Source organism: Diabrotica virgifera, chromosome 9 (assembly GCF_917563875.1).
Source record: "Diabrotica virgifera virgifera chromosome 9, PGI_DIABVI_V3a".
Classification (NCBI taxonomy): domain Eukaryota; kingdom Metazoa; phylum Arthropoda; class Insecta; order Coleoptera; family Chrysomelidae; genus Diabrotica; species Diabrotica virgifera.
Window position 1 is genome coordinate 217,555,422 of NC_065451.1, and position 27,088 is coordinate 217,582,509.

At 31.1% G+C, this 27,088-nt stretch overlaps 1 protein-coding gene across 2 annotated transcripts in view; it reads right to left on the reverse strand.

The window, feature by feature from the left end:
* The window catches only part of LOC126891646 (somatostatin receptor type 2-like), a 525,450-nt gene that overhangs the window by 168,851 nt on the left and 329,511 nt on the right, over positions 1 to 27,088 (reverse strand). For both annotated transcript variants that reach the window (XM_050660870.1, XM_050660871.1), the window contains exon 3: positions 3,429 to 4,300. In XM_050660870.1, the coding sequence (XP_050516827.1) occupies positions 3,429 to 4,258 (830 nt within the window). In that variant the 5' untranslated portion in view covers positions 4,259 to 4,300. The remainder of the gene's footprint in view (positions 1 to 3,428; positions 4,301 to 27,088) is intronic.

Here is a 27,088-nt window from a genome sequence, read left to right on the forward strand (position 1 = left end):
ATTTGTTCTGATAAATGAAAATATCTCGAAAACTAATAAATTTAGACATAGGGAATGTTATATAAAAATGAAAGTACGGCAATGATAATTTTCGATAGTGATATAAAATATAGGGTGTTTCATTTAAAATTACTGAGAAAATAATGTACTTGCGTTTTGACTCACCCTGTATTCAATATAAAGAAAATTAGTAATATCGATTATTTATGAAAATTTTGATAATAAATAAAAAATATGGCATTAATAAACCATTGCCGTTGTGCTTATTTTTATTTATACAGGGAGTTAAACTTGTTACGATGTTCATATAAAATTGGTTATAACTTTGTAAATACCCCATATAACACACTAAACTTTTATATTTTTGTAATGGAGAAATTAAGAAGATTTTTAATATAAAATAAAATACAGGGTGTTCCATTTAAAAAAACATACCTTTGATCTGTCACTATGTTATCGAACACCCTGTAACATTCTAACTAATTTTGTAATGTGAAGTTCAAAGTTGGCTACAATTTTTACTTTTATCGCTATCCATTACTAAAACGGATCTACGGAGTTTTACCCCAATAATCAATCACCCTGTATAATAGCAGTTAAATATTGCATTGTTAGCTATTCTGAAAATTTCAGGTATCTAGGTAGCCTAGAACTATTTTTAAAATGGATTAAAAAATTTGCGGAGACCGTGACAACAACCAAGCCAAGTATATAAAAACGTTTTAAAAAACGTGACTATTCTTATAAAAATTAGCCAATCTCTAGAATTTCGAACGGTACGTTGATGGCGCATTTGTACGCTAACCACTTTAGTGAGAAATAAGTAGGAGACATTCGTTGGCCTATCGTCTTTGATTTTGCAGCCAGCCCGAGTGCCTGATGAGGCAGAGATGCTGAAATGACACCATAACACTTTGTTGATTATAGATTCAAATATGAGATAAAACGATATCAAGCTTTTGCTAAAAGATGTAAGCTTTTGCACAATCGTTTTCGTCCATGGTTATCACAGTAAATGGCTCCATTGTACGCTAACCACTTCAGTAGAAAATAAGCAGAAGGAGATATTCCTTGGCCTAGATTCTTCGATTTTGTATTTAGTCCGATTGTCTGATTAGACAGGGATACTGATATGACTTCGTAATACTTTGCTGATTATTGATTCAAGCATGAGCGATATAATGATAGATTGTTCTTCTGTACCATTATTGGCTTTAGTAATTAAAACGATAGCAAATTTTTGCTGAAAGATATAAACTTTTGCATTGCATTATTTGATATTTTAAACCAATCATTTTAGATTAAAAAGATATGAAAAAATATTTTTAAGAAACGCTTTTCTTTAGTTACGAGTGACTAAACTTAAACATATTATAAAAAAATCAACTAAAAAGCAAAAAATAAAAAAAAAATGAAAAAATCTAACACATTCGTCAAAGAAAAGCGTGGTGCGTCTTTATCGAATAAACGGTTTTCTCACCACGCTTTTCTTTAACGAATGTGTTACATTTTTTCAATTTTTGAAGTTATACTTCTTTAGGCACGAGGGTAAATTTTTATTTTGCTGGGCGCATGCGCACACCGACAGTATGGTATGAAACGCTATGAGGGATCTGATTGGGTGTTAAAATCATCTGCCAATAGTTGTTCAAATGGAGATTCTGGATAAACAAAATGTTGTGTATATTAGTTATTATTGTTGTGAGGACAGTGACAAAAAGCAAGTTCATAATTGTAGTGACCTTTTAAATAGTTTTTAAAAGCAAAAATTACAAATTAGGTAAATACCTATTTGGAAAATGTAACTACCTAGCTAGTAGGTAATGCTTTGATTTACATAATTTGATTACCAACAAAAATCTCCATCTAATATATTACTTTTTCAGTCTATATTTTGACGTATTTTAATTCCACAAGAATCAAACTTATTTGATTAAACTAACAGAATAAGCAACTGTCAAAAAATGTTTAAAACGTTTAGTTGCTAGGTATAGCTTTCCACTTCATTCACATGTCTCGGTAGTTAAATTCTGGGTGGGGTGAGTTTTTTTTTTGAGTGAATTTGATGGCCTTGGCCGAGCCAATTAGCCAGACATTTTGTTATTTTAAAAACAAACAAATTTGATTTTTCAATCAGAGGAATTTTTTCTGTATTTCTAACTCTAAATACATAACAAACTAACATTATTATCTACAATTATTATCTAAATAATACTCTATTTTGGTTGTTCATTTTTTTTTGTAAATTTTTATTTTTTTTGTATTTTTTTTGCATTTTTTTATATTGTTAATTTGTTTTTTTTATTAATTTTTTTATTGTTATTTTTTATAAATTGTTTTTTTTTGTACTACGCTAAGACGTAAACCCGATTCATCCTCGCGGTGAGGTGAGTTCAAAATAATCTAAACCTGATAGACGCAGGTTCAATTCCCAATGCAAATTTTTATTTTTTTTATATTTTTGAAACATTTTATGATTGTAAGTATATATTATATTTTTTTTTTCAGAAAATACGTAGGTATTTAGTTAAAATTTTCTCAACAATTGTTCAGTTTCAGAACCAATTCTTTGGTTTCATTTTTCAATGTGTTTGCGTGTGTTTAATTCTTTTATTTTTTTAATTTTTCGTATTGTGTTAATAAAAATGTTTGGAAAGTAGTAAGTATTAAAATTAGTTTAATATTTAAATAAAATATAAATGAACTGTTATATTGATTTCGTTGAAATCATATAATAGAAGTATAACTTCTTACGTGCGTACAAAGTACACACACATTCTTTTTTTATTTTTTGCTTTTTAGTTGATTTTTTTTATAATATGTTTAATTTTAGTCACTCGTAACTAAAGAAAAGCGTTTCTTAAAAATATTTTTTTCATATTTTTTTTTTACTTTTTAGTCTTACACTTTTCAAACATTAAAATATATCGTCATGTTTATTAAAATATGTATAAAACATATTATGTACAAACATAAAAAGTAGTCGGAATCGGCAAAAAATTTGAAACTTTATTGTTTATTTATGAAGCATAACGTAAACAATTAACGTAAAAAGTGAAATTATGTATAGTTGATATAATTAGCTACAATCCGTAGAAGTTTCAAGTTTCTGCATTGTAAAAAACAAGAGAATTTAAGTATTTTTCATTAAAATCGTTTATTTTTATTTAAACAATTATTAATGAACATAAAAATGTTTTTATTGACTATTCGTGTATTGTTCCCGCGAATGCATACCTCTGCAAATTTTCATTCATTTTCATTGAAGAAAAGTCAGTCAAATTAACGTCTAAAGATTTGATGCAAACTATTGAAGTAAAGAAAAAAAAAGAAACTTGCGGACTCATCGAATATAATAATATAAAAACGTTTAGAATCAAATGGTCTCTTACATAAATTAATAATTATAAACAAAAAATAATACTCACGTATCATCCACATCATCACTCATAGCAAGCTGTGTAACCCAGTACGGCAACCAACAGATGATATACACTGTCACGACGATGAGCACCAAATTGGTAACTTTCCTGTGAGACCTCTTCTTCTCCTTTGACTTGTTCTTGGGTCCTACCCTCTTCAATTTCAAAATCACTAACCAGTAAAAATTGACTATTAAGCACAACGGAATTGCAAAACCACAGATAAAAGTGTACCAGGTGAACATATGGGCATTTTCCTGGTCATCGAACTCAAATGTGGAGTTGGTGGAGATGTTTGCTGTAGAATCAAAATTAGCCCATTCTATGACACACGAGGTCTTTCCATCATTGTCAATTTCTTTTGAGTGTTGTACTATGGGGATCATCAGTAAGATACTAAAGGTCCAAGCGAATAAAGATACCATCTTAGAAATAAACGGGGTTCTCCATTTTGGAGAAGATATCGGATGGCAGACAGCTATATACCTGTCTGCGCTCATCACACACAACAAAATTGAACTAGTAAATTGGTTGATGCCTGTAGAAAGCATGTACGCTTTACAAGCAAAGTAACCAAATATCCAATGCCTGTTCAATATGGTTGTTATTAAAAACGGAATACCTATAAGAAAACATTCATCGGCTATGGCTAGGTTGACGATATACATATTGGTAACTGTTTGCATTTTGGAAAAGCGTATGACTACATAAATGACTAAGGTGTTTCCTACGAGGCCGACTATACAGACGACCGTGAATAGTATGGTCTGGAATATCTGGACTACCAGAGGGTAGGTGAATTCGTCTACTTCGGTAGAGTTCGTGGTGAGGTTCATCTTGCTTTGATTTATACATCCAGGAACATCTGACTACTGGATCTGAAACAAATATTGAAAGATTAGTTTGCGTTGATACCAAATAGAGTTTCTTGGAAATTTCTTTTGTAAATATAAACACAGCTTAAAGTTAAAATTTGAATCATATCTAACCATAACCCGTCAAATATCCTGTAGTATAATCTATAGCATCCTTTTCTGTTGTATTCGTTCGAAATTTCCTCTACAGCTACATAAGTTTTCCATTCCTCTTTATTTCTCGCTCTCTGTTTGCCCTCTCTCAATCTCAGGACAATTCGGTCATGATCTCTTGTTACAGTTTTTTTTTCGGCTAATATCCGGCTATTCCCTTTCTTCATCTTTCACCTACTTAGTAGGTTGAGTGCCTGTCTGGTTATATTATTTTGGTCTGTCCATATTGTATATTCAATTCATTTCCATTTCCTTCGTTTTATTATTAGTGTTATTTTCTCTTGTTTTGTTCTTCTTCATCGTTTTGCGCTTGATATTTTATCAGGTCAGTATTTTTAAGATTTCTCTTAATGATTTATTCATAAAGATTTGTACTTTTTTGATATTTGTTTCTTCCTATTGCTAAGATTCTAAAAAATACAATAATAATATACTCTTTATAGAGCTGTCAAATATAATATATGCATGTTGTTTTTTTACTATTCTTTTTTCTACATCCGATCTATTACAGCCTTTTTTTCCACGATAGGCCCGAGATATATGGTATAGATATCTGCTTCCTCTACATTCTATATGTCTTCCATTTATTTTAATTTTATATTCTTGGCAGTTGTTTTTGTAAGAGTCTCGTTTTTCAATCCATAAAAAAATTGGAGGCATTCGAAATGTGGCTATATACTATATAGGCGTATTCTGAAAATTCCTTGGACTGTAAAAGTCTCAAACGAAGGAGTGTTAAGACGAATTGGACATGGCAGGAAGCTTATGAACACAATTAAAATAAGAAAAACATCGTATCTGGGCCACATACTTCGTAACGATAAATAATATGTGCCACGCGTCATAGTCATCATGCAAGGAAGAGTAAAGAAAAGGGGAAAAAGGCTTGGAAAGAAAGAAAAATATTGGCTGAGGAATATCAAAGTTTAGACTAACCTCAATGTTGATCAGATATTTCACGTTGCAAAAACTAGAGAAGCGTTTAAAAAAGTGATCGCCAACCTTCGTTAACAGACGACACAAGAAGTAGGTACCATAATATAATTATTGACTAATATCGCACTAAAATCTTACCCTGTGTATGTATGTATATTCTATGCTTGACTATAAGGGTTGTTGATTTTATTATCAAAATTTCAAACAATTTCCAAAATATGGAAATAATATTTGGGTTCTTCCGAAAATGAAACTGAATTTGTATCTCTACGAGTATATGCTTGTTTGTATTGTTCTGTGAATCCCATTCCTCCGTTATTCTTTTGATAAAAGAAATACGGTAACTGTTTGCAGTATTTTCTAAAACTAGAGCCGTTAGAAAGATAATAACAATTTGGGAAAATTGCTTGCACCGATTCAATTACAAATAATGTACTTCCTCTAGAGAAATTCCTCGGTAGTGAAATCTGTGCAGCAAATCACAAAGTCTGTTAAAAAGTTAATCAACCTTATGGACTTTTTAAACACATATTCTTTTACCGGATACCTGTTAAAACGAAGTATTGGGCAGGAAAAGTGTGGGAACTGAATTTGTTCTGCTGTTTTATTTAACCTGTTTTGGAGAATTAGTGCATGATAATATAAGTGTCTAGTCTATTTCAGTGTTCTTGAACGTCATGATATCACTATTATAACATTATTAATAATATTATTGTCTTTTTTTGCTCTGTCTACTATCTTTTTCCACTCTCTCTTTGATATATCCTCTAGTAGTTAGTCTTTCTATCTATTTTTTGGCTCTCTGTTAGTCTGCTTATTACTGGTTTTCAGTTCGATATGCTCCTAATTACTGCATCTTTCTCTCTTCTTCTTTGTATGTGTCCAAACCATCTCAGTGTTTATACTTTATAGTGTCCGGTTATATTTATTATTATTATTTAATGATTCATCAGTCTTCCATATTCTTACTGTTCTATCTTTATTGGTCCGTGTATTATTCTCATAAGTGTTCTTTCAGTTATTCTTAGTTTTTCCTGTTTTTTCGTAAGGAACATTGCTTCCGCTCCATACGTCTACATTTTAAAATTATGTTAGATTATGCCGTGTGGAAGGCACTTATGGAATAAAATTATTTCTGTCATGGTTTCAAAAAATTGTAAAAAACGCCGATACCCGTCGATTTTTATATATAGTGAGCATGTAAAGGTTGGAATAAATTCATTTTCTCGAGAATGGACGACTTTTGAAAAAAATCCCAAAACAGGTCAATTTTTATTTTAAAATTACAACTTACTGGCATATAATATATCATACTAGTGACGTCACCCATCTGGGCGTGATGGCGTCATCGATGATTTTTTTAAATAAGAATAGGGGGCGTGTGATAGCTCATTTGAAAGATAATTCAATTCTCTATTCAGTAATTTAAACATTAACATAATTATTTATTCAGGGTGTCCAAAAATTTTTTCTTGAATTAAATTTATTTACATAAAAAGAAGAATGTGTGTAATTTATTTAATTCAAAATATATTTTACTGCTATCAGAAAACAGGAAAAAATGTTTATTTGGCAAATAAATATTGTTTTTTGCTTAAATTCAATATTAAAGCCGCCACCCACTAGCCTCGTGACAGTTTGAACATTTAATTTAAGCGAAAAGCAATGATTATTTTTAAAATAAACATTTTTTTCAGTGTTCTGAGAGCAGTAGAATGTATTTTGAACTAAATAAATTACATACATTCTTCTTTTTATGTCAATAAATTTAATCCAAAAATTTTTTTTTGGACACCCTGTAAAAATAATTATGCTAATGTTTATATTACTGAATAGAAAATTGAATTACTGTTCAAATGAGCTATCACACGACCCCTATTCTCATTTAAAAAAATCATCGATGACATCATCACGCCCAGATGGGTCACGTCACTAGTATGATATATATGCCAAAAAGTCGTAAAAATAAAAATTGACCAGTTTCCAGATTTTTTTCCAAAATCTTCCATTCTCGAGAAAATGAATTTATTCCAACCTTTACGTGCTCACTGTATAAATATAAACATAAATTTAAATAAAAAAAAAACAAAAAAAAAACAGTAAATCTTGTATAAAAGGTATATTTAAAAAACACTCAAAACGGCCACATCAAATTCACATAACTAGTTTTCGACTGGTTTACCAGTCATCATCAGTGCTTACCTAAAATGAATATAACCTGAAAAAAAAAGGCAAAGATATTGAAATTTTGACTAAGGTTTTAAACATCCAGGCTTAAGGTAGCATTTTATACCTATGTTTCCTTGACGGACTACTTTTACTGGGCTTTGACCCACATATTTTTGTATAATACTATCTTGGTGGTTAAGCATGTACATTGCACGTGAGTATAACCTAATATTTTTTAACCCTAGTCAAAATTTCAACATCTTTGCCTTTTTTATCAGGTTATATTCATTTTAGGTAAGCACTGATGATGACTGGTAAACCAGTCGAAAACTAGTTATGTGAATTTGATGTGGCCCTTTTGACGGTTTTTTAAATATACCTTTTATACAAGATTTACTGTTTTTTGTATCACTTGGTATACAGCCAACTACAGGAAAACTTTTTCCTTGTGGATTTTTATAAATTTAAATGTACAGGGTGATTCATGCAAGCCTAGCAGAGTTTATGAGATTTAATTTTAATGGAACACCCTGTATATTTTTATATTAAAAAAAACTGCTTAACAACTTAATTTTAACGAACTATATAATGTAGGGTGTACTATGAATAAAAAAGGGTGAAATTTTTAAATTATATAGTATGGAAATCACTTATGGAATTAAATTGTTTGTGTCATTATTTTAGAAAATTATAAAAAATGCTGAGACACGTCAACTTTTAAATTTAGATGGGCGCTTTACAAACAAATCTGAATATACAGGGTGATTCACGCAAGTATAGCGTAGTCCATGATCGTCACTTTTAATGAATCACCCTATATTTTTTATGTTCTTAGCAGCCTCATATCAAAAAAGTGGATTATCTAGGGTCTATTATGAATAATACAAGGTAAAATTTGGAAATTGTTTATAAATTTCGTCAAGACAATAAATACAAAACCCAATATGTTCATACTAAGTATAGAAAATGTATGTCTTTATTTAGCTAATTTAAAAAATAATAGCATTATTTAGGGTATGACAAAATTATTAATTTCAAAATTTAATGTATTTAATGTATTGACGAAAATTATACATAATTTTAAAATTTCAGCTTGTATTATTTATTTTATTTATTTTATCATAATAGACCATACATAATACACTTTTTGAGATGGGATTGTTTAGAAGCTTTTAAAAACATAAAAATATATAGGGTGTGTCATTAAAATTAAAGATCCTGAACTATGCTAGACTTGCGTGAATCACCCTGTATATTTAAATTTGTGTTAAAATAGTGCATATTTGATTTTAATAGTTGACGTATTCTAACTCTTTTTATAATTTTCTAAAACAAGGACACAAACTATTTTATTTCATAAGTGGTCTCCATAGATAATAATTTCAAAATTTCACCCTGTATTATTCATAATACACTATACATGATATAGTGTGTTGACATCAGGCTCTTGAGCAGCTTTGAAAAATATATAGGGGGTTCCATTAAAAATAAAGCTTATGGACTATTCCAGGCTTGCGTGAATCACCCTGTACATTCAAATTTATAACTAACAAGCGCACATTTACATATAAAAATCGACCGGTCTCAGCGTTTTTAAAAACTTTTTAAAACAAGGAGAGAAATAATTTTATTCCGTAAGTGCATTCCACCCTATATATATATATATATATATATATATATATATATATATATATATATATATATATATATATATATAAGGTCAGTCGAAACAAGGTAATTAACGAAAGTTTTACTGGTACTTTGAGGTTAAAATCTCCCAGGATTGTGATTATTTCACGATTTGGAATAGCCAACCTAACGTAATCCATAGCCCTTTAAATATTAACATTTTTCTCAATAAGAGTGTAAATACTTCAATAATTATTTACTTTACACCTATAAAATCTTTACAAACTCCTATTTAAGAAAAAAATATTTAAAGATGCTTGAACATGTAGGGTGTTCCATTAAAAAAGAATGTGTGTGTGTACTTTGTACGCACGTAAGAAGTTATAATTCTATTATATGATTTCAAAAAAATAAAATACTTTAAACAGTTTAATTTTTTTTTTGGCCTTAAGTTCAAGACCTATTTAGCCAGACAATTTATTAATAAGTAAAAAATTACATTTTATAATAATATATACATATAAATAAAGTAAAATAATAAAAATAATATATAGTTTATGCCGGTCAATTTCCATTACGCACATTCACTCGATTTCCTAACCTTCCCATTGGAAACACTATTGAAGATTGTACAACAAGGAATAACATGGACACACGCTTCACGCTAAGGTGCCCGTCATAGCGACTTTTTTTTTAACAGACAATACAGGCAACGGTTAATGGTAAATAACATAAAAGGAAAGACAGTAGGAAAATACAACCATAGATAAATAATATATAGTATTACCAGATAGATAGGCAACTCACTGTAAAAATTTGGTTCCTTACGCCATTTGCGAGCGATGTGTTAACTAATCACCATTTGGCGGGAAATTCAAATGGACAAGCATTAATTTTATCCGTTTAGCGCCTCTTGCGAGAAATCTTCTCGCAAGAGGCACGCGTTTAGCAAGAAATAATCTCATCTATATTATTAAAATAAAATACCAAAACTTACTAAGCTTGTTAAAGTATTTTATTTAAATAATATCTAAGTAATACTCATAAATTATTCGGAATTCTCAAGTTGCAAAATATGTTATTTTTGCTGTCAAATTTAGTAAGGAAAAGGGATATAAAAAAGTTAGACAATTTTTTTCTAAATATAGGTACGTGTATTTATTTGTTGTTTCAGATAAAACAGTTATAAACTAATTACTATTTACCTATGCATTTTCTAACTTTTCTATGATTTGTACACAACAATAATAAACCATGTTTATTTTTTTTAACACAATACCAAAGTTCTTTCGCAACTAAAACAAAACTACACACTACACTTTATAAACGAAGGATAAGGAACCAACTGAAATTGAAATTACTAAGAATAAATCGTTACAGATAATACAATAAAAACTGTAAACTAATAGAAAATTATTTGTATTTGCACTACTAACTCTAAAGGCGGCTGCACAATTGACCGGGAACGGGAACGAGAACGGAAACGGGAACGAGAACGGGAAGTGAAAGCATCAGCAGGTTCACAATTAAATGGTTAACAGCTGTTTTGTGTCACTGTCACTTGTGCTGTTAATTATTTTTCTTCTCAAAATAAATTTTGTGGAACGATCTTTTTTTAATTTTATTAAAAGAAAATGCCTGTTAACTCTAAAAATATGGATTTATTTGATGACGAGCTTTTAATATTTTCGTTTTTTATGATCTTGGAACTAATTTACACAATATGTGTTCAATCACAAAGGTTTGTCAGCATAAAGATAAAAAGCATATCATTCAAATATTTATATTATTATTATGTATCAAATTACCATATAAGTACGTACTATGATCTACATTCTACATCAATCATCATACGGATGAGGACATTATTTTTCCAATAAAGAAATCAATCGTTCGTCATTTATTTTAATGCAAAATGTATAAAAATTGTCAGTAAAACTTGGTCACACACTTCCAACAAATTTTTATTGGGCATTTGACAGTATTTTTAATACTACCTTCTGATTGGTTCCGGGAATATAACGGGAACGAGAAAGTTAAAACATGGTCAACTTCTCGTTCCTTTACCGGACAGCTTCTCGTTCTCAGTTATTGTGCATCTACAACATTAATTTACGTAGAGGTTAACTTTTTTCCGGTTCTCGTTTCCGTTCTCGTTCCCGTTCCCGGTCAATTGTGCAGCCGCCTTAACTGTCATTACTTTTGACATCGTCGAGTTAAGCCTCGTTTGATTATTTTATTTGTGACATTCAGGTATGGTGTTTTAACATAAATGATTGGTTAAAGTCTTCGTGAGCGAGAAAGGCTGTCGTTTCTCTTTCTTTAGCTGAGCGGTGTGGAAGTGGTGGGGGAAATTCCCCAATTTTTCCATATGAGATTCCGGGGCATGAATACAACTACAGCTTTAACATTTCGCATTCACACGCAACACTGTTTGAAGAGGAGGTTTAAATTTTCCGTTTGGTCCGTTTGAAACAGTTTATTTTATTTTATTTAAATATTAAACTAATTTTAATACTTGCTACTTTCCCAAACATCTAAAAATTAAAAAAAAAAGACAGCAGTTGTCCGCATTTGAACCCGGGACCTCTCGATCTGTAGTCGAATCAATGCCCCATGACTTTACGAGCTCATGGTTTATACGGTTTCTCGGACATTATGACAAATCACGGTAACAAATAGACGAAGTGAAGTATAAATATAAAAATGTTTTAATAATACGTATTACCTACTCCCGAGGAAGACAAATCCAAAGACACAAAAATTATAATAAATATATTTACTAAAAATACTAATATATTTTTTCCACAACTTTCTTGGGCTGATACTAGTGTTGCCAGGTCCGATTTGTTTTTAATCGGTACACAAGCAAAAACAAATCGGGATTTAGGGTTGTAGGTCGGGACAAATAAACAATAATAGCCCAGTAAATGACCGTTTTGGAGTGTAATTTTCAGAGTCAACTCCGAATTGCATGAAAATCTGGTTTTAGGTTCTACTTACTGTCTACTTCAAAGTTAAACTTGTACCGTTGGTTGCTTTTACTTGGGGGGTGGCAGATACAGTTACCCCTTCTCGGGGGTAGCAAAACGCGCGTTTGAAGTAAGTTCCAAAATAGATCAACTGACTAAGTCTAAAAAACCCTTTTTGTATATAATTTTTAAACCAAGTCAGTACTTTTCGAGTAATTTTATCGAAAAAAATATTCTTAGTAAAAATGTAGCTTTTAAAAAAGCAAAAGAAAAGTGTATGTTCAGAAAGTCTATAAAACCAGTAAAAGCAAAGTTGTAGCTCATCAAAAATACGTTCTTATTCGTCAAATTCCAAATCCAATTTTTCAACTTGAAATAACCAAAAAATTAGCAATTTTCGGACAAAACCTATTATAATTTTTTAAAGTGTTTAAAAAAATCTTTAATTTTGGTTTATATAAAAGTCTCCAGTATTAAAACTAAGCGAGTTACGCTTCAAATAAAGTTGGCCCCTTTTTTTGATAAAAAAAATCGTGAAAATCTCCCCCTATTTAGCCCCGTAAATAAAATTAATCGTTACCGCTTTACCATTTACTTTATATGGGTATTGTTTATACGATCTGAAAGGTTTACCAGTTGGGAGTGCTTAGTTTTGAAAAAAAAAATGATTTTATAATAAAAAAGAATTCCTAAGGTATTGGAAAATGCCCTTTTTTCAAAATTACTTAAAAAGTATTAGCGATACTAAAAATCTCAAGGAGTAAAAGTAGGTAGGTTTTGCTGTTATAAATATGATAGATTCATTTTGTTTTTCTGTAAGACAAAAATTGGTTAAAATATGGCTGTTCATATTTTCCATACACTCGTGATTAATGACTCGTTCAGGCCCTTTCAACCATGTTAAAAATACATAAGTAAAGTAAATTGTTTGTAAAGCGGTAACGATTAATTTAATTTGGGGTGCTAAGTAGGGGGAGATCTTCACGATTCTTTTACCAAAAAAAAGGAGTCAACTTAATTTTGAGCATAACTCGCTTAGTTTTGATGCTAGAAACTTTTTTAAAACATAAAAATAAAGATTTATTCAAAAAGTTTTAATTGGGTTTCCCCGAAAAGTGCTTCATTTCTTGGTTATTTCACGTTGAAATATTTGATTTGGAATTTGACGAATAAGAACATATTTTTCATGAGCTACAACTTTGCTTTTGCTGGGTCTATAGACTTTACGAGTTCACAATTTTTTTCATTTTTTGATATTATGCTACATTTTTGCTAAGAATATTTTTTTCGATCAAATACTTTTTGAGTTATTTTGAAAATCGCCTGAAAACGTGATTTTTGTGTCTAAAAATAAAAATTTTCAATCGTAAATAACTCGAAAAGTATTAAATAAGTTAAAATTCTATAGAACTAAAATTGCTTAGAATTAGTCAATTTATCCATCTCCGGACTTATTTTAAACGCGCGGTTTTTCAGCCCCAACTAGGGGTGACTCACCCCCCGAGTAAAAGCAACCAACGGAACAAGCCGTCCAAATTTTCATGCAATTCGGAGTTGATCCTGAAAATTACACGGTATCGCCGTATTTCCCGTTCATTTATTGGACTACAAGGTGTTTCTATAAGCTGTATTTTTTAATCCTACATAATAATAATAATCAGATGAAACTACAAAAAAAATCATAGATTAAGTAAATTATTAATTTTTTATTAAAATTATATTTTTTATTCGATTTTGCCGCTTTTAGGAGTGCCTTGTTTTTATAACATAGTTATAAAATTCACTGCACGTCCCCCTAAAATCCTCCAAGGTTTTCGTGGGTGAAAATCGGGACATTTACTGTCCCGATCAGGTACAAATCGGTACGCGTCCCCAGACCCCTGAAAATCGGGACGTCCCGCGCAAATCGGGACACCTGGTAACACTAGCTGATACATACATAATTTAAAAGATTTAGGAAATAATATAGACGTTAAGAGAGAGATATATTCTTTGGATTTAGCAACTCCATACTGTCTGTGTGCGCATGTGCGCAGAATAATAAATATTCACTCCCAATCGCGGTATACCCAAGTATAACTTCAAGAACACAACCTTGTTTCATTCGGTTGTTCAGACTGACCCTGTATAATCGAATGTAATTTAAAATTGTAGAAGTCTTTAATATACATCAGTTTTGTTATAAACATTATATACCTACTTCACAGTTTAGCCGTAACAAAATAAAATCGGAGGTTTGGCGCACCCAGTATATGGTGTGAAAAACAAAAAAATGTAAAAGATCACAATGTGCTCACTGTATTTTTGAAAAGACGTGTTGAATATTAGATAATAGTATAAAACATGGCTGAGAATTGGAAATACGAAAATCGAGTTTATTTAAAATTGCCAAAGAAGATTTATGGGTAACATTGAAGAGCTCCAAGAACAATTTTTAAAAATAAATTACAAGCCGATTTATATCAGTTGTCGAACCGTTTATTTTCGAAACATCGAAGAATTTGAAAACAGTTTGATTTGTTATATTTTTCTGCCTAAAAATAAAATATTCCATGCAGTTGTTTCATAGAAACTCACCACCGCCTACTATTAGACCAGGAGATTTAGGAAAAATAAATGGATTTTTTGAGGTCAGGAAAAAGTCTTTTAACTCTTGAATTCTTTTCTGTTTTATCTGCATTTTTTCTCTTTTGTGATATTTCTTCTTTTGTGAATTTTTCTCGTTAGTCTATTGGGTTTTATTCTTATCATATGACTACAGTTGTATACATATGTATACCAGTTTAATTGTCTCCTTTATTATTTTATTTATTATTGGTTCCTGATTTGTTATCCCCCTTATTGTCTCATTTCTGTCCCATTTGGTCTTTCTTACTATAGCTCGTATTTCCACTGCATTTATCCTACTATTATACTTTTATTGCAAAGTCCATTTCTCACTCTTATACAGGGTGAGTCATGAGGAACTGTACATACTCCTACCTCGTATAGAGGCTCCTATGGGGAATAACAAATGATTATTAAGAAGTGTCTGCTCCCATTTTTTAATAATATACAGGGCGAGTTTCGCATTTTGACAGAAATTTGTATTCGTCATAATTTTTGAACGGTCAGATCGATGTGTCTCTTTTTTTGGCCAATCGTTACACTATTACCACTTAATCAACTGATTTATTCAAACTAGAAAAAAAAGCAGGTCCGGCTTTAAAAAATTAGTTCGTTTGGGTCTTAGAAAAAATTTCACCCTGTATACGCTTTTTGAAAACTCTAATATGAATTTTACAAATTAGACAAATAGGCAATTAAAATGGCATAATTATTTTTTCCCGCACACAATTACTTAATTTTTTATAAAAAAATCAAATTTGACTATGAATTAAAAGTTTGGTGAAGTGAACCATAGATTAAAAAAAAATTAACTTTTATTACAAAAATTAATTCTTTTTGAACAAATATTTAATTTATGTTACCATCTAATCACCTGATTTATTCAAACTAAAGAAAAATCAGGCCCAGATTTAAAAAATTAGTTCGTTTTGGTCTTAGAAAAAATTTCACCCTGTATACGCTTTTTTAAAACTCTAATATGAATTTTACAAATTAGACAAATAGGCAATTAAAATAGCATATTTATTTTTTCCCCACACGATTACTTAATTTTTTATTAAAAAATCAAATTTGTCAAAATCGGAATTTTTCAATTTTAACCTAAAAATGAAAAAAAAAAAAAATAAAATCATGGTTTAACTCGCTACAACTCTGTTCCATTTTAATATTTTTTTTTCTGAAATTTTTACAGCACATATCTCTTACCATTGTGAAGACTATGAAAATTGTTGTAGACTTTCAGTCCTCTTTTCGTAAAAGTTATGAATTTAAAAAAATAAAAGGTGCAGATTCGCGAATTGCAAAGTTAAATCGCAAAAATTAAGTGAAAAATTTAAAATTTATCTATTTGATCACGTTTATGTTAAACTATAGAGTCCAAAAGAAGTGTTATGGGGAGTTTTAGATCTAGACGTGTTATAAAAAAACTGGTAAAACTTTTAATTTTAAGAAAAACGTTGGTTTTGTAAATTAATTTTTGTAAAAAAAGTTAATTTTTTTAAATCTATGCAAAAACTTTGCCAAACTTTTTATGCATAGTTAAATTTGATTTTTTAATAAAAAATTAAGTAATCGTGTATGGAAAAAATAAATACGTCATTTTAATTGCCTATTTGTCTTATTTGTAAAATTCATATTAGAGTTGTCAAAAAACACATACAGGGTGAAATTTTTTCTATGACCCAAACGAACTATTTTTTTAAATCCGGGCCTGATTTTTTTCTAGTTTGAATAAATTAGTTGATTGGGTGGTAACATAAATTAAATATTTGTTTAAAAAAAATTCATTTTTGTAATAAAAGTGAATTTTTTAAATCTATGGTTCACTTTACCAAACTTTTAATTATTCATAGTCAAATTTGCTTTTTTTTTATAAAAAATTAAGTAATCGTGTGGGGAAAGAAATAAATATGCCATTTTAATTGCCTATTTGTTTAATTTGTAAAATTCATATTAGAGTTTTCAAAAAGCGTATACAGGGTGAAATTTTATTTAAGACCAAAACGAACTTATTATTTAAATCCGGGCCTGATTTTTTTCTAGTTTGAGTAAATCAGATGATTGGGTGGTAACATAAATTAAATATTTGTTCAAAAAAAAAAATTAATTTTGGTAATAAAAGTTAATTTTGTTAAATCTATGGTTCACTTTACCAGACTTTTAATTCATAGTCAAATTTGATTTTTTTATAAAAAAATTAATCAATCGTGCGCGGAAAAAAATAAATATGCCATTTTACCTGCATATTTGTCTAATTTGTAAAATTTATATTAGAGTTTTCAAAAAGCGTATACAGGGTGAAATTTTTTCTAAGACCCAAACGAACTAATTTTTTTAAAGCCGGACCTGATTTTTTTCTTGTTTGAATAAATCAGTTGATTAGGTGGTAATAGTGTAACGATTGACCAAAATAAGAGACACATCGATCTGACCGTTCAAAAATTATGACGAATACAAATTTCTGTCAAAATGCGAAACTCGCCCTGTATATTATTAAACAATGGGAGCAGACACTTTTTAATGGTCATTTGTTATTTCCCATAGGAGCCTCTATACGAGGTAGGAGTGTGTACAGTTCCTCATGACTCACCCTGTATAGTATCGTCGATATTACAATCATATTTTCATTTTTGTTTCTTGGGACAATTCATTTTTTCTCAGACCTGGTGCTAGTGCGTAGTACACCTTGTACACTATGTCCAGTTGAGTATTTTTCATTTTGTATTTATTTCGTTTTCTCCCTTTTCGCCGATGATCATTATTTTACGTTTTTCAATGTTAATTTACATTTTTAGTTTCTCTATTTCCTCAGTCATTGCGTGCATTTTGGTCACGGAATCTGCTACAAGGACTATGTTATCTGCATACAATAAGTAAGGTTTCTATTTTATAAGTTTTAAGTTTTTTTCTATTTTATAAGTAAGGTTTCTATTTTTAATGGCTGTAATCTTTGGTATCCTATTATTGTCCGTATTTTGTTGGTTCTTTCTTCAGTATTGTAACCTCGGAAACCTTTTTGGATGGTGCTAGAAAGGTCACCAATGGGCACCAGACACTGCGAACGGCAGCCAGATGGTTGGTGGAAATCGAGTCGAGGGTTCGAAACTAGCTTTTGCAAAGTGGAATGGGACCAATAGAAGAAATAGGTAAAGATAAGACAAGATAAGGTAGATTAGAGAAGAGAGAGAAACAGATAAAAATATAGATAGGTAAAATTACCTAAGATAAGAGAAAACAGAAAGAGGGCGCCACTTAACTTTTTGGGGTTACAAGGGGAAAATTAAGAAACCTTAGAAACGGAAACAGGTAAGGATAGATAATTAGGTTCTGAGACCAAATACAAGAAAAGATATGACCAGTTAATTAGTAAAAGAAATAAATGTTGTCAACACACTACATAAAGAAATAATAAATATATTCGGTGACAGTATTCCACCTACTTACCTATAAAACTTACTCTGCGAGATCTTTCTCCTGGTTGAAGATAATATAGTGATAGTTATGTTACTTAGCAAATATTTAGAGGTAATCTATTATCAGGAAACTTATTAGGAGTAGATAAATAAAAATCGTGAAATAAACAAAAAACAATATGTTGAACAAATGGTTCACCAGAAGGGTGAACCACAAAAAACAACAAGAAATAAAGAGGAAAAACTGCACCAACAATTAATGTGTGGTTGGGTACAGGTAGAAATAAACAATAATTATGATAAAAGAAATACAAGTATCATAAGGTAAAATCATGCACAATTAAACGCACAAAAAAGAGAGCCTGGTTATTAATTAAAAAAAAATCAAATCAAGCATCTATCATGAAAAATATCTCTTTACTGTTTTAGGGCTTATCTCGAGAAAACTGATAAAGAACAAATATATAAAATAGAATTAAAAGCAAAAGCATACAAAGTTAACAAAAGTTTATAGTTCAAAATTCAAAAACAACCTCGCAGGGGTGGTTTTATAAAAAGAAGCTCGGTTTTATTAAAAAATAGCCAATCGCACAGCTTTTAATTAAATAATTATTGAAATAAATGGCGACTCGATTCTAGTTTTCTGTTGACCTAGATATCAAAATATCAACAGGCACCGCTGGGAAATATTCCAAAAATGCGGTTCAGAGAAACTATATGAAACGAGTCTTTGTACTCTTATACAGAGTATGGCATTAGTAAAAATACAAAATTAGACGGTTTAGTTTTGATTTAAATCTGTCTCCTGCCATCCCCCGATAGCGCTATTTCTAGGTCTACCTTTTGTCAAGGAGGCTATGCAAGAAGACAAATTTAAATCAAAACTTCCGTAGTTCTCGGTATACAATAAAACTATTTATACCGGAGTAAGGTTAGAACGCCCTCTAACGGGGAATAAGTGAAATAAATGGCGACTCGATTCTAGTTTTCTGTTGACCTAGATATCAAAATATCAACAGGCACCGCTGGGAAATATTCCAAAAATGCGGTTCAGAGAAACTATATGAAACGAGTCTTTGTACTCTTATACAGAGTATGGCATTAGTAAAAATACAAAATTAGACGGTTTAGTTTTGATTTAAATCTGTCTCCTGCCATCCCCCGATAGCGCTATTTCTAGGTCTACCTTTTGTCAAGGAGGCTATGCAAGAAGACAAATTTAAATCAAAACTTCCGTAGTTCTCGGTATACAATAAAACTATTTATACCGGAGTAAGGTTAGAACGCCCTCTAACGGGGAATAAGTGAAATAAATGGCGACTCGATTCTAGTTTTCTGTTGACCTAGATATCAAAATATCAACAGGCACCGCTGGGAAATATTCCAAAAATGCGGTTCAGAGAAACTATATGAAACGAGTCTTTGTACTCTTATACAGAGTATGGCATTAGTAAAAATACAAAATTAGACGGTTTAGTTTTGATTTAAATCTGTCTCCTGCCATCCCCCGATAGCGTATCGGGGGATGGCAGGAGACAGATTTAAATCAAAACTAAACCGTCTAATTTTGTATTTTTACTAATGCTATACTCTGTATAAGAGTACAAAGACTCGTTTCATATAGTTTCTCTGAACCGCATTTTTGGAATATTTCCCAGCGGTGCCTGTTGATATTTTGATATCTAGGTCAACAGAAAACTAGAATCGAGTCGCCATTTATTTCACTTATTCCCCGTTAGAGGGCGTTCTAACCTTACTCCGGTATAAATAGTTTTATTGTATACCGAGAACTACGGAAGTTTTGATTTAAATTTGTCTTCTTGCATAGCCTCCTTGACAAAAGGTAGACCTAGAAATAGCGCTATCGGGGGATGGCAGGAGACAGATTTAAATCAAAACTAAACCGTCTAATTTTGTATTTTTAAATAATTATTGTTTGTAATTAATGTTTGATAATGAAAAGTTTTTATTTAATGAATAAAAAGTTTTATTAATGAAATCGCTGTCCTTAAGTGAAATAGATTAATTACATCGGTGATTAGCATTAACCACAGATGAAGGATATTAATTATTTACTAATACTATTATATAAAAAAATGTTACAGTATTTCTAATCAATTCGTTCGTGACTATTATGAATAGTACTGGGCGAATACTGTCTTCTGGTTTGATACTTCTTTCCCAATTGAATTTTCTAGAACTTTCTCCTGCTATCTGAACACGTCCTTTTACTACCCAATAAATACTTTCAATTATTTCAATTATTTTTATTAATGTAATTGATACTTATATTTTCTGCAAGAATTGCCATATTTATTCTTTTTCTTTCTATACAGTCGAACGCTGTTGTTAGATCTATGAATGCCATAATGAGCTTTCCCCTTCGAATCAATACTTCTTTTTTTTATATTTCTAATGATGTAAATGTTATCGTTTGTCTGTCGTTCTGGTCTACACGCTGCTTGTTCTTCTCCCAGTTCTTTTTCTATCTCTTGTCTTACCCGCTGTCCTAGGTGAGCGACGGAAAACGACGCAACGCGATGCGATGCGTTGCGATGCGATGCGACCAGTAATTCACGCGACGTGTGGCTTATGTAGCGTCGCATCGCGTTGTTTTTTATCACTCAAACCAGGAAAAACGTGACGATGTTAATTATTCATTCCTATTCTTAAGTCTGGGGAAGTATATGGCAGTGTAACTAGAAAATTCATATTTTAAATACTTAGCTAAAAAATTCCATAAACGAAAAAGAAAGACAACAAATGTCATATATTTAGAACGAGTAAATTTGGAGAGTTTAATCATTTATATCCGAAATTAATGAAATAATCCACGTTGGTTTAAAGAGTATTGTAGCTTATTCACTTTCGATTATATCATTGCAGCTGTTAAACTCAGTATTAATAACTGAGCTATCAATAAGTAATTTTCAAAAACGAAATTCTATTGAGGAGAGGCTGTTACTGACTTATAAGGTATGTTAATGAAAAATCAATGGTACTATATAGTTATTATTAGTTTTTATTTATTTAATAAACTATTGCGTAGCATAATTTGAATTGAAAAAAGCAAAGGGGCGTCACGCTGTGTGGTGTCTCGTCGCGAACAAATCAAGTTCGCACTTCGTCGCGTCTTGTCGTAGACTGATTAACTCGAAAACGTAGGCCATACACAAATACAACCATTACTTGATATTTTCGCGTCGCGTCGCATCGTGTCGCGTTGTCGCGTTTGTCGTTCACCTAGGACAACGGGTTAGCCTCTTCTCTTCTATTTTTGTGTATATTTTAAAACGTACCGATGACAAGCCTATTACTATACAATTCTCGCAGTCGACGTGTTATCCTTTTTTGTATATTGACACTATAAGATTATTTTACCAGTCTTTTGGGATATGTTGCTTTTTCTGTGCCTCTTTATTTTCCATAGCTAGTTTATCCCCTCTTCTTCCATATATTTTACCATTTTCGAGTCTATGTTATCAACTTCTTCTGCTTTGCCTGTTTTTATGTTTGATACTTCCTGCATTACTTCTTCTCTACTTATTTGCTCTATGTCTTTGTTCTCGTCATCTTGATATGTTCCATTTCTAACGTCTATTGCTTTATTTCTAAATTTATTTTCGTAGTTTTCTTTCCATACATGAGCTATTTGTTCTTCATTTATCTGGATTTGGTTTGTTGTATCCCTTACTATTGTAATTTCTTTATGTTTTCCTTTCTTCATATGTCTGATTGTTGTCCAAAAGCTTCTATTATTATGTATAAACATTTTCAATTTCTTTGCAACACGAAAATGCAGCAGCTGCTGCATTTTCTCACATGAGAGTGCAGGAAGAGTCTATACCGGTTTCGGAGGTTTTTTCCTCCTCACCAGTAGTCCCATTTCCTCTTCTCTCCGATTTCCCCAGGCATCACACTTTGGGCCTTTCCGAATTGCAAAAATCGAAATATCACGGATGTACTAGGGCCATATACCGAAAAACAAAGTAAGTTATCAATTGAAGTAGCACAGAAAACGACAATAAATATCGTCTCCATACCACCAGATTGACAACAGGTGGAATACTTTCTTTGGTTACAACCTCCCGAGATTTTCAAAAATTATAAATCATACAGGATACCGAGGAAATTAAGATGAGAGAATTTTAAAATAATTCACAACCCATCTGCTCAGCGTGGTAAAATTCCAACAAGAAAGATTTCTTAGTACTCAACAAAGTGTTGCAAAGAAATTGAAAATATTTATACATTTTAATTCATTTACTCTTTTGTTGAGTACTAAGGAATCTTTCTTGTTGTAACTTTTACCACGCTGAACATATGGGTTGTGAATTTTTTTAAAATTCTTTCATCTTAATTTCCTCGGCATCCTGTATGCTTTATAATTTTTTAAAATCTCGGGAGGTTGTAACCAAAGAAAGTATTCCACCTGTTGTCAATCTGGTGGTATGGGAACGATATTTATTGTCGTTTTCTGTGCTACTTCGATTAATAACTTACTTTGCTTCTATTACTTGTTACTTAGTTTTCCTGTAATTCTCCTCCAAACTCTTCTCACGTCTTTGATTGTGTGACTGTAATTGTCTTATAGCGTTTTTCGCTAATCGTCTCAGCCTTTTATATACCCCTTTATCTTCTTCCAGCTCGGCTTCAATGTATTTTTTCCATTCTATTTTCTTCTTCTTTATTGTGTAGTGAAGGACACCTTCTCAAGTGCTGTGTTTAAAAATCGATTTATTCCAGAGTTTTTCCTGAATGCCTTGGCCTATATTACGAAATGATTTGTTCTGTAACTTATTTTTAGGTTGACTCGCATTATTTTAGTCAAAAAAACTTGTCGACTTCTAAATTTAAAGCAATCGATCAATCTTTCGTGAAACAATTATAGTAAACAAACACCTTTTAATAGATTTTGGGGAATTAAATGATAGTTGTGAGATACAGCTGTCTGCTATGTCATTATCAGTTTTTTTTTCAACGTTTATTCAGTATTCTGTTAGATATAATAAATAGTATCGATAATATATTATCAGCAATTACATAACTTAACTACAACTATTAAAAAAAATTAGGCCAGTCAAAAAAATAGCTGAAAAAGTCTTACACGGGATTTTAAAGGTCTTAAAAGATAAGTTAATGAGGAATCAACTCTTTTCAGTTTGCTTTATTTAAAAAAAGAGAAAAAATTATTTTTTGCCTATAAAACGTTACTTGTACCTAAATTTTAGCGAAAATATATGAGGTTTTTGAGATTGACTAATTGTCTCCTTTTCAGTTAACATATATGTTACTTTCCCAAACAAACACCCTGTATATTGCTTTTTACATTGCTCATTCTGTTGTGACAAGTTTGATCATATTTTTTTTTTTAGTTAAGGTCCAGGCTTGACATGCATACGTCATGACAAGAAGCATAGGTATACTTGTTGAACACTTTGCTTCTCAAGTATTGAGAAATTTTGAGACTATTTAGTATTCAAACGAGTTTTCTAAATTTTGCCTGCCTTTATCGTCTATTTTTTCTAAGCTTTCCTCTTCGTGATAAGACCGCTTTAAAAACATATTTCCACTATTTTTGTATTTTTCTAATTTTGATTTTAAGAGGAAACAGTAGCAATCAACAGGTAGCGAAAACGCGTTCCAAGATTGCGGCTGTAATTTTGAATACTTTTTCGAGATATTTGGCACACGTATTCGTAATATAATAAAGAATGGCGGTACAGAGCCCAATTTGAAAAATACATTAATATGTGGAAATTACTCTGTAATTAAGTACAATATTAAAAAAAAACGAGCCTGTACCGCCATTAAGAAGAACAAAAAAATACACTTTCTTCAAATAAACTTTTTTATCCGATGCCTAGATTTTGTGTCATTTTGGAACTACTAATTTTTTTTATTTCATTAGTAGTTTCAAAATGACCCAAAATCTAGGCATCGGATAAAAAAGTTTATTTGAAGAAAGTGTATTTTTTTTGTTCTTCTTAATGGTGCCACAGGCTCGTTTTTTTAATATTGTATTTAATTACAGAGTAATTTCCACATATTAATATATTTTTCAAATTGGGCTCTGTACCGCCATTCTTTATTATATTACGAATACGTGTGCCAAATATCTCGAAAAAGTATTCAAAATTACAGCCGCACTCTTGGAACGCGTTTTTGCTATCTGTTGATCGCTACTGTTTCCTCTTAAGCCTTTTCAGCCCAAACGCTTACTGGTATAACTGTCAAATAAATCAATACATTGTCAAATAAATCTCAATGCAGTGTCAAATAGGTCAATGACACAACTGTCAAATAAATCAATGCAACATTGATATGATCCCAAATGGGATTATCAGATTGGAAAGAGTTTAAATTCACTTTTGCACTTGGTAACCTATTTTTTGTGAGTATAACTATCCTAGTATAACTATCCTACTATAACTTACGATGGTAACTGTGAGACAGAAGTTCGGAGACGTATTGGTATGGCAAAAAATGCTATGAGTCGCCTAACTAAAGTTTGGAAAGACAGATCTGTGTGTGTGTTCACAAAGTGGGGATGGCATTAGATAAACTTTTTGCCACAGATATTTGAAAGTTGAAGATTGAAGATGTCATATTAAATTTTTATTTTAGAATCTTTAAGAAATTGTATGATAATATCATTAATAGTTTTGGTATTGAAGCTTAGTAGATGTGAAATATTCAGCGGTAAACTTACATTCCGCTCCTGAAGTCTAGCAATTAGTGCTTTCGTATGGTTTTTATTAAGTTCACAATTAAAGATTATATGATTTAAATCTGCAGTAGAGTAGTTATCACATGAACAGAGAGAGTTGATACGCATTCCTATTTTAGCTAAATGTGCAGGAAAATTGCCATGGTTTAATCTTAAGCGACTTAGGGATGTGGAATAAAATCGAGTAACGTGATAATCAAATATATGTGGGATATTTTGCGGAAGTTGTGGGTGTATGTTAGTGTATGGATTCCTCGAAGTTTGTACAAACTTAAGCCAAATAGTTTCCCATTTTTTTCTTAATTTTTTATGCAATTCGGGAATGTAATCGCTGGAGATTGTTAAATCTACTATTTCATTTAAAGTTGCTGAATTCTTTGCCATTTCATCCACTATCTCATTTTCTTTGATTCCGGCATGTCCTTTTACCCAGATAAAGACCAAGTCACTGCTATTATTTTTAAATCGAGCGATTGTCTTTCTAATATGGCATAACAACTCATTGTTGTGTTTTTTGGTTATTGGTTGCGATATTGCCTCAAGAGCAGATAAAGAATCTGATAGTATAACCGTGTCTCCAAAGTTCTGTTCAACCGCGTAAGTTAGGGCTCTTTCAATAGCATAAAGTTCGGCAGTGAAGATAGATGTACATTTAGGTAGTCTAAAAGAATTACCACTTTTTATATTAGAAACATAATAAGCGCTACCTACACTATTACATGTTTTTGAACCATCTGTATAGATGTATTTATAATTAGAAAATTCAGATAAGATTAATTTTACAATTTTATTGTTTTGGCATGGTAAGTTTCTGTATGTAGGTTTTATGATCTTTGGAAAGATTGCGATTTCCTCAATAGAAAGGTTATATATGGGTAATATTTGTTTAGTGTTAATGCTAAAGTTGTTAGTTTCTAGATAAGCATCTGTAAGAGGGGGAGAAGTTTTAATTCTCCAATAAGAATTTGTTAAGTTATATTCAGTGAGACTGTTAATTTTACTTAATAAGTTATGTGAGTCTAAAGTCCTGGTCTTTAATAGAAACTTATTAGACAAGAATTCTCTTCTAAGGTTTAGAGGAGGTTCCTGCGCTTCTGCTAGAATTGCAGCACATGGCGTTGACTTAAACGAACTAATACATATACGTATTGCCTTATACTGAATATGATCGATTTTTGATAAATTAGATTTTGACGATGAACCATATAAAAAGCATCCATAATCAATGATTGACCGAATATACGATTTATAGAACATTAATGCTATCTTTGGGTCGGCACCCCATCTAGCTTTACATATGCAACGAAGCATGTTTAAACCTTTTTCGCATTTGTTGATAATGTGATTCACATGGAGTGTCCAGGTTAGTTTTTTGTCCAAAACCACGCCCAGATACTTATGGTGAGAGGATACATTAATATCAACATTACTTAAATTTATACTGGTAGGGGAACTTAACCTATGTCTAGTGAAAAAGGTGATGCTAGATTTCTCAGGGGATAACGTGAAATTAAAAGCCATAGACCATCTTTTTACACATTGCATTATCAGTTCCAAATCGCATAAACACTCATTATATGATTTACGGCTGCTGTATATACAGAAATCGTCTGCATACTGAATGATTTTAATTGTATTATTTGTTTCATTTAACATGTCATGCAATTCTGCAGTATAGATATTAAAAAGTACTGGACTTAGGACTGAACCTTGCGGAATTCCGACTGATAATAATCGAGGGCGGTAAATGTGATTTTCTGAATCTCGAATGAAAACTTCTCTGTCCCTATACAAATCTGTGATTCTTTGTGCGAATTTATAATTTAGACCGTATTTTATGAGCTGTACAGTTAGAATATCAATATCCAGAGTATCATAAGCCCCTTTAATATCTAAAAACAAGCATGCCGTTATAAGATTAACGGAAAGTGCATTCTGAATGTCGGAAACTAAGTGAGCTAATGCTTCAGAGGTGCCTTTGCCTCTGCGATATCCAAACTGATTAATAGGTAATAAACAATTACTTTCAAAATGCAATTCCATTCTTAATTTGATAATTCTCTCAAATGTTTTTGTAATGCATGATATTAATGAAATGGGTCTGTAAGAGTTAGGTAGACTTAAATTTTTGTTGGGTTTAGCAAGTAAGCAAATTACAGTTTTTTTTAAACTTTGGTCATAT